This window comes from Harpegnathos saltator, unplaced genomic scaffold, assembly GCF_003227715.2.
Source record: "Harpegnathos saltator strain DR-91 unplaced genomic scaffold, Hsal_v8.6 scaffold441, whole genome shotgun sequence".
In the NCBI taxonomy this organism is placed as follows: domain Eukaryota; kingdom Metazoa; phylum Arthropoda; class Insecta; order Hymenoptera; family Formicidae; genus Harpegnathos; species Harpegnathos saltator.
Window position 1 is genome coordinate 48,972 of NW_020230252.1, and position 18,654 is coordinate 67,625.

Genomic DNA, 18,654 nt, shown 5'->3' on the forward strand with positions numbered 1-18,654 from the left:
TATAAAAGTATACGTTTGCATCAATAACATTGTTTTTTACTGCAATGTTCGAAAATGTCAAAATTTGAGCCAAATAAGCGTCATTTGCGTGAGTGTTAATCTTTTGCTCCAATTGGAAGAAAACTGCAACTGAAGTTCATCGAATGCTTGTAGAAGTTTATGGTTATAATGCTCCTTCCGATAAAACATGCAGAGAATGGTTTCGACGCTTTAAAAGTGGTGATTTTGATGTAGAGGACAAAGAGCGTTCTGGACGGCCAAGAGTATTCGAAGAATTGCAGACATTGATGGACGAAGACCCATGTCAAACGCAAAAGCAACTTGCAGAAACATTAAATTGTGCTCAATCTGTCATTTCCGGTCGTTTGAAAGCCTTAAGAAAGATTTACAAGGAAGGAAAATGAGTCCCATATGAACTGAAGTCAAGAGACATTGAAAGGCGAAAAACCACCTGTGAAATTCTGCTTGCTAGGCAACAAAGAAAGGGATTTTACATCGTATCATCACTGGGGATGAAAAATGGATTTATTTGGACAACCCCAACCGTCGAAAAACTATTTGCTATCCCGGCCAACCCTCAACATCGACGCCAAAGCGGAACATCCACGGAAAGAAGGCAATGCTCTGTATTTGGTAGGATCAGAGGGGTATGCTGTACCATGAGCTGTTGAAAAATGGTCAAACAGTCACAGGGGATCTCTATAGAGAACGAATGATCCGTTTGAGCCGACCATTGCACGAAAAATTACTAGAATATGAAACGAGACAGCATAAAGTGATTTTGCTTTATGACAACGTTTACATCACATCACAAAATCTGTCTGGCCTCACATCACAAAATCTATTAAGGAAACGTTAGAAGCACTTCGCTGGGAAGTGTTACCCCATGCGGCTTATTCACCAAACTGTGCCCCTTCCGACTACCACTTGTTTCGGTCGATAGCGCACCCACTTGCTGACGAATGCTTCAATTTTTATGAAGACGTCGAGAAATGGGTCTCTGATTAGATAGCCTCCAAAGATGAGTCATTCTTTCGCCGCGGAATTCGCTTGCTGACCGAAAGATGGAAAAAAGTCATCGCTAACGATGGACAATATTTTGACTGATGTACTTTTTCATTTTCGTAAATAAAGCCATATGTTTTGCAAGAAAACGGACGGAACTTTCCGATTGACCTAGAATGGCCAATTTGAGCCTGCACATGATGTTAATATGATATTAATATTACAACGATTTATTTCTACAAAAAACTATCTATAGCTATATAGAAAACACAAATGTTTCAGCCCTGTATTTGGCCTTCATCAGTGGTTAAAAAGAAATATATTTTAATTGATATCTAATTGATTATACCACATTTTTGAGAATGACATAACAAAGCCTTAAATTGGACAGTAAATACAAATTACATTGTAATGTAATTACAAATGATTATAAAATGTTGTACAAAATATTCTAACTTCAAATTATTTTGATATTTCTGTTAGGGCCTATTGTTTGATGCTGAATAAATTCCAGCATGACTATATCTTCTTGTAAGATAGTGATAACAATTTATACAATAAATATATAAAAGAATGTTTGTAATAAATATTTTACTCACTTTATAATGTACCTTCATAAGGCAAATGTAGGAGAAAGAAGAAAAAAGTTTAGAGAGAATATTGAGAAAAAAAGTTGTAGTTATTTGATATATTACCATATACATAATATATATATTGTAACAGATATTGATATAACTTTTTGAATAACATTCATGTCATGATGTAACAAGTTACAAGTAAAAATATCTTATATTTTATTCTATCCATTTTTATGTGAACAATAGTGTATAGTATAAATTTTTATACATCACATATATGGTGATTAGACACACAAATTTTTATACATGTGCATGATATGTAAAATATACATAGATGATACAATAAATGGGTTTACAAGTTATTTCAATCAATAATGTGTTTACAAGTTATTTCAAATTCGGAGTAGAATTTCCCAAATAATATCGTAAATCTTTCAATGTTGATTGTATTATTTTGGCTTTAATGCACGTTTTACCTAATCGTTGATGAGCAGCATAACGATGACAACCACCAAAAGAATAATAATAATTACCACCTAAATAGTCAAAATTAAGTTTTGTTATACAGCTGTCTGACGATTTCATTTAATTACATATGCACACTTACAGATTTAGAAGTTAACGTGTATGTATACAAATTTAATAATTATAAAATTTACTATACAAAACTAGAAACCATTTTTCTGAAATCTATTACCTTCAGTTCCTTTAATCCATAAGACATCGATGGGCGGTACTGTCTGTTCTGTCTCGATATTTATCAATGCATTCATTAAACTTTGAACTTTCTCCTCGTTTACCTCGGGCGGAAACGGTCTGATAAGTTCATTCAATGGAATTTCGTGTATTTCTACATTAATACTTGAATGTATTGAACTGGCTATTTGACATGCACTTCTACGTATCATTTTGATAATAGTTTTGCAGAAATCAGCGATTTTATACGCACATAAACTGCTCGTTAACATCTGTTGATATTATGAAGTTACGTTGGTTGCGCTCTGGGAAGTACTCTTAAGCCCGGTCCAGAATAGTTTGCAAACATCCAGTTGCGAGTGCGAAGAATGGGGTTAAGCTTCATTTTCCCGAAAAGTGGAGGGGATAGTATTGGTACGAACGAAAACCTCTAAACGACATAATTTTAATTTCTGTAGATTAGTAACACTGTTTAACTAGTAAGTTTGTTAGGCCCCTTGCACAATGCCAGATAACAAGCAATAAGAATAAAAATAGACCAATTACAATCGACTATTACAAGAATAATCTATTGTGATTGGTCTATTTTTATTCTTATTGCCTGTTGCCTGGCATTGTGCAAAGGGCTTCAGTTTGTGAAACCTTTTCGACAGATATGGTGCGTGTCAACAATAAATATCGAAGAATTATAATTTTTCATAAATCAGAGCTGCCAGATTCGCTGCATTGCTCGCAAGCCCGCGTATATGGAGGGGGAACATATGCACGTGTGAGCCGTGTCCGTGTGCGTCCGGCAAGCTTCGGGCAGCAGAAAAGGAAAGCGCGGTTTACGCGATTTCTTTCTTAGCTATAGCTATAACACACCGTTAGCTTCAAAATACGCGTTGATTCGCCGACGATATTTTCGCGCGGGCGAGAGGGGAAGAGAGAGGAAGAGAGAGGAAGAGAGAGGAAGAGAGAGAGAGAGAGAGAGAGAGAGAGAGAGAGAGAGAGAGAGAGAGAGAGAGAGCAATAATTTGAATAATTCACTCTTGGCCAACATGTACGTCTTTTTCGCAAAACAATAATCTTATGTTACGGAAAAAAACTTATGTTAATTTAAGAGATAATTTATCATTAGCACACAAGAAAAATAAAAATGAATTATGTAATTTAATTTTAAAATTATTCTAACACTACACTCTGTAATGTGCTAAACAAATAAATATAATGAAATATATAGAATGCATAAAAGTAATTTTGCGATTATATGCATTAACCTATTGCACATTTATTTTGTAAATAATAACGTACATATTGTTGCTCAACGGAAACCGCGAGAAGATGGTGGTCTCTTCCGTCAATAAGAAAACATAAATGTATGTTTTCATGTAAATGTAAATGAAAAAAATGTTTTCTCTATTATAACTATTTTATATATAGAATAATTTTGATATACACATATTAAAAATGAACATACTTTTTTACATTTTCTAAGAATATAGATAGACGAGAGAATAAATAGAAAGGATAGACAAAATAAATACAAAAGCATAGACGTAAAATATAGAAAATTAAAGGATAGAGAACAGAAGACAGAGGACAGAATAAAGGATAGAGAAAAGAACATAGAAAAAGAAAAAGACACTAAAAATACCAAATAATTTATGACCATTTCGATTTTTTAATTAATATTCTCCTTAATAGTAGGTCCAGTTAAAGGTAGAATAAATAGAAAAAATTGTTTATATCACAATAAAGAAACAGCATATACAAGTCGTGCGTTAACAACTCAGGAAATTTTAAAGTCATACTTTTACCATACAAAAACAATATACTAAATTAAAACATCGAAACGGTCAAATATAACTCGGTATTTCTAGTGATTAACCGGAAAAAAGCGTACACATGCTTTACCTAATGTAATATTAAAAATAGTGCATATATTTATGATAAAATCCTTTTTGCAATATACTAAATAGAAATGAATTATCTTTAACGACAATTACAGCTAATTTCTAAAATTAGCTGAACTGGTATAAATATAAATAATGTTTAATTAAGTATTATACATTAGTATTAGTATTATATTAGGTAAATCGGAAGTTCCGACCGTTTAGTGACGAGTAGCTATAGCTAGAACTGTCGTTAACCTGTAATGTCTAAAGCTTAATAGTTTGTTTTGACATCTGTCAATAACATTCAGTATATAAAAGTATACGTTTGCATCAATAACATTGTTTTTCACTGCATCGAAAATGTCGAAATTTGAGCCAAACAAACGTCATTTGCGCGAAGTGTTAATCTTTTGCTTCAATTGGAAGAAAATTGCAGCTGAAGCTCATCGAATGCTTGTAGAAGTTTATGATGATAATGCTTCTTCCGATAAAACATGCAGAGAATGGTTTCGACGCTTTAAAAGTGGTGATTTTGATGTAGAAGACAAAGAGCGTTCTGGACGGCCAAGAGTATTCGAAGAATTGCAGACATTAGTGGACGAAGACTCATGTCAAACGCAAAAGCAACTTGCAGAAACATTAAATTGTGCTCAATCTGTCATTTCTGATCATTTGAGAGCCTTAAGAAAGATTTACAAGGAAGGAAAATGGGTCCCATATGAACTGAAGCCAAGAGACATTGAAAGGCGAAAAACCACCTGCGAAATTCTGCTTGCTAAGCAACAAAGAAAGGGATTTTACATCGTATCATCGCTGGGGATAAAAAATGGATTTATTTGGACAACCCCAACCGTCGAAAAACTATTTGCTATCCCGACCAACCCTCAACATCGACGCCAAAGCGGAATATCCATGGAAAGAAGGCAATGCTCTGTATTTGGTAGGATCAGAAGGGTATGCTGTACCATGAGCTGTTGAAAAATGATCAAACAGTCATAAGGGATCTCTACAGAGAACGAATGATCCGTTTGAGCCGACCATTGCACGAAAAACTACTAGAATATGAAACGAGACAGCATAAAGTGATTTTGCTTTATGACAACGCTTACATCACATCACAAAATCTGTCTGCCCTCACATCACAAAATCTATCAAGGAAACGTTAGAAGCACTTCGCTGGGAAGTGTTACCCCATGCGGCTTATTCACCAAACTGTGCCCCTTCCGACTACCACTTGTTTCGGTCGAAACAAATGGTAGTCGGAAGGGGCACCCACTTGCTGACGAATGCTTCAATTTTTATGAAGACGTCGAGAAATGGGTCTCTGATTAGATAGCCTCCAAAGATGAGTCATTCTTTCGCCGCGGAATTCGCTTGCTGACCGAAAGATGGGAAAAAGTCATCGCTAACGATGGACAATACTTTGATTGATATACTTTTTCATTTTGTTTCTTAAATAAAGCCATACGTTTTGCAAGAAACGGACGGAATTTTCCGATTGACCTGATACATTAGTATTAAGTATTAAAGACCTTTCTATCTTTATTATTTACCGAGTTATGATCATTTGAAGTTTGGTAAATTTTTCCCACATTTTAAGTGTACCGCTTTTTTTTGGAGTGAGTATATACAGGGTGTTTGAAAGCTTATCATGCAGATGAAAGTTGAGAATAGATTAGGTGTAGCCGAGAAGAAAAGTCATGTACCATAATATCAAATTGGCAATAGTTATCGAGTTATTAATTGAAACATGTGAGCCAATGAACCCGTAAAGAGCGCTGGGCGGCCGCGGTAAGCACGTAGACATTTGGTATAGGCGGAGTCAACGAGCGTCGATAGACGAGCGCGCGCGGCAAGGGGCAACTGTAAGCAATAAGAAGCAAGCGCGCGCGACGTGGAGCGAGCGAGCGCGAACGACGAGCGGGCGAGCGCAAGCGACAAGAGACGGCCGCCCAGCGCTCTCTACGCGCTCATTGGCTCACATGTTTCAATTAATAACTCGATAACTATTGCCAATTTGATATTATGGTACATGATTTTTCTTCTCGGTTACACCTAATCTATCTCCAACTTTCGTCTTCATGATAAGCTTTCAAACATTCTGTATATACATATACAGGGTGTCCGGAATGTGATCATTAATATTTTGTGTATTGGTAGAACTCGTTAAAATAATTAAAAAAGTCTTGTGCCATTTTACAATTTTTTCAATATTTATTCTGTAATTAATTAAAATGTGTAAACGAATGAGCGCACGAGAAAGCAACAGGACGGGCTCTGTGTATAAGAAGATGGCTTACCTCGCGGGGCGAGAGGCAACCGTAAGCGACAAGAGGCGGACGCCCAGCGCTCTCTACGCACTCATTGGCTCACATGTTTCAATTAATAACTCGATAACTATTGCCAATTTGACATTATAGTACATGACTTTTCTTCTCGGCTACACCCAATCTACCAGTACACAAAATATTAATGATCACATTCCGGACACTCTGTATATGGAGCAATTAAACATATATATACCTTTATTTATCTCTCTTCCTGTACTCTGGTGATTTGATGCCTCTTCCGATTCATCCGTATTACTAACTACTGCTACTGGCTGAACCCATGGTTTTGCGCCAAATAAATCATTCATATCCTATAAAAGTATAAATTGTCATTGTTTTACATAAATATACATAAAAATATTTATAATATTAAAGAATACAGAATGTAAATCCCCATACATCAAAGAATTCCCACGTTTTTCTTGAGTTCCCCGATTTATTGTTATGGTCTTTGATCTGTTTATATGATGTTAACAATATACGACCGTGATAATTGCTGCATATTGCATGATGGGTCAATCTGTATTGTCTTCAATATTATCGTCAACAATAACTCTTATTACTTACAAGTTCGAAAGTTTCTAGAAATTAATAATTTTTATAATATTGGCTTGGCATCCTCAGCTTTCCAGATTTTTCAGTGTGGCAACTTAGGCTGCGATTTATTCAATGTTAGTATAGAAAATGTTCGTGCAAAATGTTATAGAATGCCTTTTTGGAATAACACATTGACAGATTCGGATAGTGAGAATGAGGAAGAGAATTCCTTTGAAATAATAAATTATGTTGTGGCTGTCATAATACATAGCGAAGTTGCGTAAAATATTTTCACACATCTACACAGCACATATAGCACAATGATATATCGCACAATGACCTATCATATTCGACATATAACATACCTGCTCATCTTAATATAGATTTCACTGAGTTGCAGAGTAGTATGCGGATGTCTCGGTACAGGAGGGTGAGCTATCATCGCGTCTGGAAACAATGCCTGTGGAGGACCATTGGACCAAAGATAAGCAAGAGCAACCACTGACAAAAATAGGACAAGCGGATAAATGGAGAGAAAAGAGATAAGGAGGGAAAGAGAGAGAGAGAGAGAAAAGAAATGATATAGACAAATCGGCACTTTTTAATGCCATCCCAGCAAACACAAAATTATAGTTATAAAACTGTTACTTGTAATCTTTTATTCAGTATAAATGTTGAATAAAAAATTATAACTAACAGTTATATAAGTTATACTGTGTCTGCTGGGACCCAATTTGCTCAAACTGGGAAGCCTCTGCGCAATGAAAAAACAATACACGGTACTTGTGAGTGCCAATTTCTATTGTCACGCAAACCATATTGCGTGTTACATAAACCTGCAGTTTTCAGTGCAACATGATATTTTATCCATGATATTTTATAATATCAACATATGAAGGATTAATTGAAATCTTTGCTTACAGAAATTAATCATTGATGCCAAGCTATGGTGACAAGGATAATCTAGGCAACATCTTAATATTCACTACTGATCTACAGTTACCGAGTCAGCGATGGAAGCACAAATAAAATTGCATTTAAAATTAAAATTTTATTATAATTTCATTGTAATTGTATTTCTTATTACGGCCATTTTACAATATATTGTGTTATGTACTTTTAATAATAAAAATTATAATAAAAATAAAATTCTTTTCACTGCATTACAGTTTCTTTCTCTTTATATTAAAAAGACAAATAAATATTATCAATAGTAGTATATGTCAGGGACAATTTAAATGGCTGTTTAAGTGAGCTATTAACGAACACGTTTTGCTTGCTTTCTGCCGTCAAACTACTGTCAGGTTATGTGCGCAGAATCTGCGCGCTTTCTGCTGTCAAATTGTTGTCAGGTTATATATGTAGAATCTGCGCGCTTTCTGCCGTCAATCTGTTACCAGGTTATGTGCGCAGACTCTGCACGCTTTCTGCTGTCAATTTGCTATTATATCGTAACAGACTCTGTTTAATTTCTGCCGCCAATCTGCTCGGATTGCCTGTCATCAAGCTTTGTCACATTTTTGGCAACAGTTTGTCGACATGGTCAGATAAATAGATTCTGTGTTAAATTTGTTTCTTTTTTGCCGTCAAAAATTATACCAAGATCTGTTCGAAATCTGTTTGCGCAGATTTGGCTATCTGGGAATATACATATTAGTTGTAATTTCCCACTCATAGAAAGTTGCAGTTATATAACAGAAATATCACATTACTAAAATGTTATATAGCTGTTATATAACTGTAATATTATTGCTATATAAAAAATTTACTTCTAATTTTCTCGCGTCTTGCGTCCGTCGATAGCTTCGATTCCAAGCGGTCACCCCTCCATGTGTTAACCACGCTAGGCTTTGCTTACGCTGACAATCGAGTGGCACGTGTAATTATTCCAATGACTCCAACGATGTTCTTGTGACCTGTGCTTATATAATGTATTCTTATAGTGTTCACAGAACATTATAACTTTTCATGTCAAAAATTAAAACAACGCAACAACATTCGATATACGACGAATATCAGTATAGACCATTTCAAAATTACTAATAATAAAGTATTGTAATGATTAACCCACAAAGAAATGGTTTGAAACAAATTCAAGTTTAAATAAAAAATTTTAATTACTAAGTCTAAAAAAAACTTTTGAAAAATATTATCTCAAATCCTGCTTTTTATCAATATGGTTTTCTTCAATGAAATAGAGTTTTTATTTCTAAAAATAATATTGTAAAAATATATTTTAATGAAACAACTCAAAATCGAACAAGTAAAAATATTAAACCTAAAGAAATTTTTCTCTGTGTGAGTTTTGTATAATATACAAGCGTTCTTAAACGTTTAGATAGTATAAATGCGGATATCTCCACGAAAATAGGAACGTTATTGTGTCCATGTGAAATCCATTTAGTTTTGTGGATTCCACGTGAATGCAACGAATGTAAAAAATATATCAAATCCATGTTCCACGTGGATTTGATGTATTTTTTTGTGGGAATATACATACCAGTATGCATATAAATGTGCATTATAAACTTCAATAAAAGTAGGTAATATGGTCTGCTTAAGCGCGACAAAGGCATTGAAAATATATAAAAACATAGAACTACAAAATAAAGCATCTACAAAAAAGCGGAACAGAATTTCTGATTGATTAGCTTTCCACCATTTCTTTTATTTGTTACTGTTCCGCTTTGCTATTTCTTTCTCTATCGGAATGCACCCTTATTCGCAATAGAAAGCATTTGCAGCTTTTAATGGATTGCATGAATAGTTGTGTTGTATAACATCAATGTAATATAAACATAATTATTGTTATATAACGTGTTACTATACTATACATTACTATTATATTATTATTATAATGTTATCTCTAGTTTATAACAAAACAGTGCAACAGGTATATAACAGAATTATATTACAACTATGAAACCAAATTATATAACCTCAATATAACTAGAGTATTGTAAGATATTTCTTTATCTCCAGCTCTGAGATTTTGATAATCACAGAATGGCTTTATTCGGACTAAGAATAGTATCACTGCTTCGAGATATTCACAGCACAGGCTTTGTTATACGAACACAAATGTTACATGACCGGAAGTCACCGGTAGATCGTTACATACAAATCATCGCCGGGTGTATCATTTCTAAAGCGTCAGTTAAATTCCGGGCTCACAAATATCCCGTTCCGATATATCGCACAGACCTCGTGATTCTTAACATTCACTCGGTTACAACTACGCGCTCGTAACTCACATGTATTTGCGACTCTTATCATTCGCCTCGCGCTTTTCGAATCTTTCGACCGTTCCTCTTTGAATTTCTCTTAACAACTCTCGTCTTACCAATAACCCTTCTTTTACATAGCGCAGGGTTACCACCCTTGTTTGGTTAAAGTCCGACTTACATTCACGCGCCGGCCAGTACCAACCGCTTTAATACTTTTAAAGACCGTGGAAAATTATTTCCTACAGTATAACATATGTTATATTACATGTTACTCCTATGTTATATAACAGTTATATTCTGTGTTTGCTGGGCATTGTTACAATAATGCCTTATCTTTTGTTAATCTTACTTATCAAACTTATCGACCTTTGAAAATTTCAAAATCATCAAATTAGCAAAAGTCAGGGCGCTACTGTAACAATATATTTTTGAGACCAAATAGAATAAAAAAATCTAGTACTATTTTTTCTTCCGACAAATAGTTAGAGAGATATTGTAAGTTAAATATTGAAAAAGTTACCGAGTTTTCCTTGAATATCTCAAAACATATTAGACAAATAAAAAAATGTTTCAGACAAAAATTGATGAAATTAATTGGTAGAAAAAGATGATAATAAAAAAGGGAGTTTCTATTTAAAAAAGTTAAGTTGACCTTGATCTGACCTTGGCAACGCCACTCAAAGTCAAACTGATAAAACTAATAGATAGACCTCTTGAAATCCTACAACATTCATTTAACATTTTTTTCTAAAACGTAACCCCTCTAAGATATTCAGGGGTCCCGGGACTTTTTATATACCCTGTATATAAAAGATATCATAGATATACATGTGTGTGTTTAAGGAGGTAAATTTATAATCTTAAGCCTTTATATTTTCCAAACTCAGTCCATCCTGCATAATAGAAAAATTATATAGTTGTTCTAAGTATCATATAAATAGAAGTCGTTGATTTAAATCGCCTCTTATAATAGAAACTTAGATTTTGTACTAAAAGAAGTTTATATAAAAAATGTAATCTCATATTATCGATATATAAAATCGATGTCTTATTAAATGAAAAATATAAACTTAAAATTATAATTGTAGAATTGTGCAATATTACAAAAAAGACTTATGGCAAAAGTGTACATTTGTAGAAGCAATTTTTAAATAATTTAAAACAAGAGTGATCACTTCGGTTTATTTATTGTTTTGTATTTTGCGTATATCTGGATACATGTTCACAAATATTATATTACTTATGCATGTATGTTGTTAACACAAAGTATGTTAGTGCAAGATTTCGGTATTAGGTCCGGTCATGTTAGAGACAGTTTGATTATCTTCCATTGGCTCCGCTGTAATATCGAATTGTTCGTTATTGACATATTGGTCCTCATGATACTGCGAGGTATTATAGCCACTATATTGATTATAATCTTGCTCTGTCATATAAGTATCCATGTTCGGATCGTTCGCAGTATACTCTCGTTCATCACTGTGAGTGTCCTTTTGATGTTGATATATTCCCGTGGTTTCGATTGTGTTCGGTGCGGAGTCACTTCCTACGGCGTGCTGCTGATCGTCTGATAAGCCGTACAATTCCTGCGACTGATCATTCCTCTTCGAATACATTTCAGAACCTTCATCCGTCATTTGTTGGCCGGGAGATGCGGCTTCGTATGTCTGATGAAACCGCGAAACTGAAGGATCATTTTCACCGGTCGATAATTCATTCGACAACGGTGGAGCTACAGAATCCATTGTACGATTATATTGAAAAGCTGCGGGCGTGCCATCGTTAATTTCCATAGAAGTTTCTCCTGGAAAGTAAACGTCATTCATATTCAAAGTGCTCGCGTTATTAAATAATATAGATTGCATGAATAACAGAAAAAGGGTGAGATGAAGCGGAATGAAGGAGAGAGGAAGAGAAAGAGAAGGAGGGGTGGAAAAAGCGCATTGTTACCTTCATGACTTGCAAAGCTGCCTTGTATTTTATTCGATAAATGTTCTATGTTGCTTTGTAAGCCGGCCATTTCTTCCCTGCGGTAAAATATGAAAACAGAGAAGCATTATCAGGTGGTTAAAAATTGTGCTTAGTTTATTAGGAGGAGAATATTGGGAGCGTAGTGCATGCGATTCTCATTCGTTAGAGAACACGTCGCTATTACTGTGCTGATAGAGACGTTTTGGAGTCTGACTTCTTTTTCGGAATTACTTTTACTTTTAGATCGACTTTAACGGTACGTTTCTTGCTCGAAGGTGAAGCGGTTTGCCCAACTGTCGTCACATCTCTCTCAACGACCCCCTCTGTCAACACAGAATAGCCCTAGATATATATACATATTGTAAGTGCCCTTATTTATTAATCAAGCATGTACTTAACCAGTTCACTGGTGAGTCGAAATCAACATTTTGTGTCAAAACTGGTAAGAGCGAATAATGTCGTATTTTATTTTATATGTAAGCTTATCTATAAAAGGTTTTTTGAATCGCTGATTATGAATCCCGAGTCGAAATTTTAAAATTCAAAATGGCAGGTCCAAAATGACTACTTCAAATGGCTAACTTTGATATGATATTATAAATATGTATCAAACCCGGTATATATATGTTTTATTGATCATAAATAACAAATAGAGTTGAAATTAAAAAAATTAAAATGGCAGATTCAACATGGCGGCTTTAAGTGGCTAACTTTGGTATGAAAATGTATTATACTCAATATGATTTTTTGGTCGCAGATAATGGATTAGTTCAAGACATTCAAACTTTATTTTATTTTAACTATGCACTTAAGACTGGTATACCATTTGTTCCATACGGCTATAAAAAATAAAAAAGTAAAAAACAAAAAATAAAAAAAACAAAAAAATTAACAAAAAATAAAAAAACAAAAAAAATTAACAAAAAATAAAAAAAACAAAAAAATTAACAAAAAATAGAAAAATAGAGTGTAAAATCCTACTGTAGCCTTCACGTGGTGCATTCTAGAATCGTGAGATATTCCACCAACTAATACGAAAGTAAAAGTACATACAATGAAATACCGTTAATCACTAGAAGCAAAAATATTGGTCTGCCATATTGGATCCGCTATTTTTAGTTTTTAATTTCGACTCTGTATTTGTTATCTGTGATCGATAAAACATACATATACCGAGTTTGATACATATCCATAATATTATATCAAAGTTAGCCATTTAAAGTCGCCATATTGGATCCGCCATTTTGAATTTCTCAAATTTGACTCCAGATTCTTAGTTAGCGACTCAAAAACCTTGGGAGTACCGAGTTGTGTGCAAATCGGTTGAAAATTGGCAGAATTATTCAAGATAGACATATATGGGCCATTACCAGAAGTGTCACTGCTTTTCTTGGACATATATGGGCCATTACCAGTGAACTGGTTAATATACGTAAAAATGATACGTGTTAATAACACTGCACAGTTTGGTCTAATTAGAATCTACAAATTAGACCAGTACATTCGACAAACAAAGCCAGCTGAGCCAATTAAACTAAAGAGACATTTGGTAATTGAAAATATATACACGCGCTTATTGCATGCTTCGTTCGGGTTTTCAGACAAAACAAAGCAAGAAAATATACTTGTGTTTAAGATTGTTAGCTTCCAAACGTTGTGTGAGAGATTGGCATTCGGCAGTCAGTCTCGAGACGAGCGTAGCCTGATTATTCAAGGCGTCTTCTAGGCCCGCCACCGTAGCAGCTGCGAAATTTGCTTGCATCAGCTTGTTGCGATAATTGACTAATCTCACCTCCGCCTATGCTAGGCATAGTGTCAACATGCCGATTTCTCACACACATAGAGATATTACTTTTTAAATAAAAAAAAAAGAGAAGGAATTTATGCACAACAACACCTTTCACTGAACAATATACCTAACATAGGCATACCTAAGATGGGACATCTTACCATGCTTAGTTTCCATGTCCATTATCATGGAAGTCAGTTCCTTCTCGTTTTCCAATCTAGGTGTAACTTGGCTACGGCTATCCTCGGGGTGAGCGATTTTGCTCACACTTATCTGAAAGTACAGGAAGTCTATTTAAAAAAGAAGTATCGATGGGTGTTAGTGGTTTTATCTAAACGAGATTACATCCAGAATAGGCACCTCTTTCTCCAAAGATGCTATCTGCTCCGACAGTCTGAGATTTTCTCGTCTGCAATGCACCAGGTCGGCGTCCGCTCGTTCCAAACGTTGCTTATACGAATTGATCTCAGTCTGCAATCTACTCTGCTCTTGACGGGCTTGCCGTTCGTTCCGTTCGGCTGCCAATTTGCCGGTCAATACTTCCTGTTCCGCTGCGTCCTTTTCACTCAAGGCTTGATTGAGATCACTCTGCAGGGTGGCTAAATAAGACAGATAATTAGACAGCGTTTAAATCACTATTGGACACCATGTAACTTACAGATCTTGTTCTGCAATTCTTTCTTTAGATTATCGCTGGACGTTTGTTTCTGGGATAACTCTCTTCTGAGCTCATTGATCTCTCTTCGCTGCTTCTCAGACTCCAGTTGCGATTTGTTAGCGATTTCCCAGTGAGAGGCGATGTCCGCGGAGAGTTGTTCGACTTGCTGATTGTACCGACGTTCCAGCTGCTGCCTCTCTTCGGTTATACGTCTGTTCGCTTCCTGGGCTGCCTCGCGCAGCTTCTCGTGTTGTCTCTCTAGCTCGTCCTTCAATCGCCGTATTTCCATCTCGCTCTGGTTTCTTTCAAACTCAATCTGCTGTCTGTCGTCCATAGTGCGCTTCGCTCTCTGAGTCGCCTCGGTTTCCTTGTCTCTTGCGACCGACAACAGTTTTTGCGATTCCTCCAACTTCATCTCGGCCTCGTACTTGGCGCGCAAAGCCCTGTCCAATTCGGTTCGCAGCTCGGGACTGCCTTCGTGCGAACAGCTATCGGACAAACGCTTCAAATTTGCTTGATTCTCCTCTTGCGCCTTCCGCAACTCCAGCCTCGTCTGCGTCAACTGCGCCTCCAATTCGCTGATTCTCGACTCGAAGACTATGCTGGGTCCTACAAGAGGCTTTTCCTTCTTGCTTCCCGAATTATCAGCATCGTGATCGTTCACCGCATCTCGTTCACGACACTCGTGAATCGTCTCGGCGCAGTCCTTGTGGTCCTGTAGAGCGCATTTCGACAATGCGGCTTTATTCTTGCTGTGAAGCGCCTCGTTTTCGGCTACAACCTGCGGTAAAAAATTATTTTGCTCGATTATTTGGACAACAAAGGTATAGTAAAATTGTTGCTTTTTTTACTAGAATCCGCAGAAAGCAACAAGTTCTGCAAACGCGAAACTATACCTCTCGGACTTTGCTCAGCAGATTAATCAATTCGTCCCGGCAGTATTGAGATTCTCGTTCCAGCTGCTCGATATAATCCTCCTGTCGTTCGATAAAAGAAGTCAACTCCGGCGGAATGGACTGGAGATCAGCCCTGGAGAGCGCAATGTTACTATACGCCTTCGACGGTTGAATGCTTTTCGACAGTAGGGGGAACGTATTGGAGATTGTGTTCCTGGCAAGGTCCTTCCTGCGAAAACTGCCGCTGATCATGCTTTGATCGTCTGTGTCTTCTCCGGACTCGCTAATCCGTGGATTACTGTTCTTGTATATGCTTCTGATGCTCTGCGGCTTTCTACACGAAAATCATTCATGTTCCTCTGTCGCTTATCATCCCGCTACAACGTCTTCTTAGAACTTTATTTTGTAAATTTATCTATTTACGCGCGAACTTCCGTTATTTTTTCAATCCTACCACACGGTTTGTTACTTATTATATAAGTTCTTGTCGGTCACTTCGTAAACTCACGTGCCGGACATCGCTGTGGGTGCGTAGGATTCAGCCAACAAGTACTTCAGTTTCGATATAGCTTCCCTGTATGCCAACTCCGTGTAATCCGCCGGCTTCTTCTTACTTAAATCCATTCTTGAAGCGCCATTTGTTTTCCTGCAAAATAATCATCTTTCTCGCTCGATCTCGGTAAAGCACACCTAACTGTTAGGATGCAATCGAAGGCCAATGAACCGAAAATTAAAATGTCAACGCGTTGCTTCCTTCACCTATTTTTCAATCGCTTCATCCGCGCGACGCACGCCGGATCCGCACAATTGTTGATGCCGGACAACGCTCTCAGCTTCGAGGTAGTCTTCGGCGAGAATTTCGGCCGTGTCGTAGCGAGATTACCAGTGGTCGTGATACTCGTCGGGCTATCGACGAAGGGATGATTGCGACAACCGTAGGCGCTGTTCGTCGTCAGCATTCTGGGGCGTTTCGCACCGTCTGCCGCCGACCCTCTACCACCGACTCCTCGCGTAAGAACCCACGAATGAACCGCGGCCGGCCGGCCGGCCAAGCAATCGATTACATGGCAACGACTATGTTACAATGGTCGGCAGAAGTCGACGAAGAAAATCGAACAGCGCTTTTAATGGAACATGCGGAACTGGAGCCTGGTGGTGGATCGCATGCGATGGTACCATCCGACCTTTGCAAGAGGGGACAGGTACCGTACCACCATCGTGCCATCACCGACGGGATACGTTCCGTGATTTATTATTAGCGGATGAGACTCCTCGGCGAAGCATACTTTTTGTAGTCACGGGGCGAAGGTGGGCGAATGCCGGCGCTATCGCCTCCTGACATTTTTCAGGTCTTGCCGTGGAATTCCTATGGAAACAGAACAATCAAACAGTGTGCAACGATGTTGAAGACGAGGACAACGCCGGCGACAATGACGACGAGAAGGATGTCTGTGGAAGAAACTTTTATGCAGGAATCGTTTACAAGGGAACAATATTCGCTGAAGATGATAATTAATTAATTAACTAGTTCACTGGTAATGACCCATATATAGGGTGGGACAATAACTATTAGGACCTTAAATATCTTCGAATCTATAAGACCCAGAGGAAGATTTGTGTAACCAAAATTGCACGGTACGAAGGGGGCTATCATATAGCGATAATAATTTTTGTCCAAGTGGAGGCGCTTCGGAGATACCAAGGTCAACTTGCATTTTTTAAATGGGAACCCTAATTTTTTATTACACTGTCTTTTTCTACTAATTAATTTGAACAACTTTTGTCTAAAACATTTTTTTATTTGCCTAATATTTTTTGAGATATTTGAGGAAAACTTGATAATTTTTTCAATATTTAACTTACGATATCTCGCTAACTATTTGTCGGAAGAAAAAGTGGTACTAGACTTTCTTGCTTTATTTAGTTTCAAGAATATATTGTTACAATAGCGCCCTGACTTTTGTTAACTTGCTGATTTTTGGAAATTTTAAAATCATCAAATTAACAAAAATCAGCGCACTATTGTAACAATATATTCTCGAGACTAAGTAAAGCAAGAAAGTCTAATACCACTTTTTCTTCCGACAAATAGTTAGCGAGATATCGTAAGTTGAATATCGAAAAAGTTATCAAGTTTTCCTCAAATATCTCAAAAAATATTAGGCAAATAAAAATATGTTTTAGACAAAAGTTGTTCAAATTAACAAGTAGAAAAAGACAGTGTAATAAAAAATTAGGGTTCCCATTTAAAAAACGCAACCTTGGTATCTCCGAAGTGCCTCCACCTGGACAAAATTATTATCGCTATATGATAGCCCCCTTCGTATCGTGCAATTTTGGTTACACAAATCTTCCTTTGGGCCTTATAGATTCGAAGATATTTAAGGGCCTAATAGTTATTGCCCCACCCTGTATATGTCCATTTTGAATAATTCTGCCAATTTTCAACCGATTTGCACACACTCGGTACTCCCAAAGTTTCTGGGTCATTGACTAAAAATCTGGAGTCAAATTTGAGAAATTCAAAATGGCGGATACAATATGACGACTCCGAATGGCTAACTTTGATATATTATATGGATATGTATCAAACTCGATATATGTATGTTTATCGATCACAGATAACATAATACAGAAAAGATAATAAATACAGAATTGAAAATAAAAAATTAAAAATAGCGGATCCAATATGGCAGATCAATATTTTTATTTCTAGTGACTAACGGTATTTCATTGTATATACTTTTACCTTCGTATTAGCTGGTGAAATATCACGACCCCAGAGTGCGCCACGGTAGGTGGAGGCTACGGTAGGATTTTACACTCTATTTTTATAATTTTTTTTACTTCAATTTTTTGTTTTATTTTTTGTTTTTTACTTATCTATTTTTTGTAGCCGTACGGAACAGAGAGAGATATCATACCAATCTTAAGTGCATAGTCAAAATAAAATAAAGTTTGAATGTCTTGAACTAATCCGTTATCTGCGACCAAAAAATCATATTGAGTATAATACATTTTCATAATAGAATAACAAAGTTATTCTATTATGAAAATGTATTATACTCAACCCACTTAAAGCCGCCATGT

General features: G+C 36.4%; 2 protein-coding genes across 12 annotated transcripts; both read right to left on the reverse strand.

Annotated features, from left to right (window-relative positions):
- Positions 1-1,724: 1,724 nt before the first annotated feature.
- On the reverse strand, positions 1,725-10,397 carry LOC105182533 (sulfiredoxin-1). Of its 9 annotated transcripts, XM_025301692.1 has the most exons (8): positions 9,963-10,397; positions 8,793-8,939; positions 8,291-8,661; positions 7,389-7,483; positions 7,054-7,141; positions 6,680-6,797; positions 2,281-2,709; positions 1,725-2,119 (listed from the first exon to the last, which is right to left on the reverse strand). In XM_025301692.1, the coding sequence occupies exons 7-8, from the start codon at positions 2,549-2,551 to the stop codon at positions 1,971-1,973; spliced, it is 420 nt and encodes a 139-aa protein (XP_025157477.1). In that variant the 5' UTR covers positions 2,552-2,709; positions 6,680-6,797; positions 7,054-7,141; positions 7,389-7,483; positions 8,291-8,661; positions 8,793-8,939; positions 9,963-10,397; the 3' UTR covers positions 1,725-1,970. The 9 variants fall into 9 exon arrangements, 8 of the variants coding, with proteins under 8 accessions (XP_025157477.1, XP_011138331.1, XP_025157475.1 ...); XM_011140029.3 differs by lacking the exon at positions 8,291-8,661 and having other exon boundaries at positions 6,886-7,067; positions 9,963-10,393; XM_025301690.1 differs by lacking the exon at positions 8,291-8,661 and having other exon boundaries at positions 10,278-10,391.
- Positions 10,398-11,420: 1,023 nt separating this feature from the next.
- On the reverse strand, positions 11,421-16,693 carry LOC105182535 (serologically defined colon cancer antigen 8 homolog). Of its 3 annotated transcripts, none has more exons than XM_011140032.3 (9): positions 16,324-16,693; positions 16,073-16,210; positions 15,565-15,898; positions 14,669-15,449; positions 14,371-14,609; positions 14,172-14,283; positions 13,847-13,964; positions 12,201-12,277; positions 11,421-12,054 (listed from the first exon to the last, which is right to left on the reverse strand). In XM_011140032.3, exons 1-9 carry the CDS (start codon positions 16,521-16,523, stop codon positions 11,522-11,524), a joined length of 2,532 nt encoding a protein of 843 aa, XP_011138334.1. In that variant the 5' UTR covers positions 16,524-16,693; the 3' UTR covers positions 11,421-11,521. The 3 variants fall into 3 exon arrangements, with proteins under 3 accessions (XP_011138334.1, XP_025157479.1, XP_011138336.1); XM_025301694.1 differs by lacking the exon at positions 13,847-13,964 and adding an exon at positions 12,406-12,544 and having other exon boundaries at positions 16,324-16,523; XM_011140034.3 differs by lacking the exons at positions 11,421-12,054; positions 12,201-12,277 and adding an exon at positions 12,284-12,544.
- Between the last annotated feature and the right edge of the window lie 1,961 nt (positions 16,694-18,654).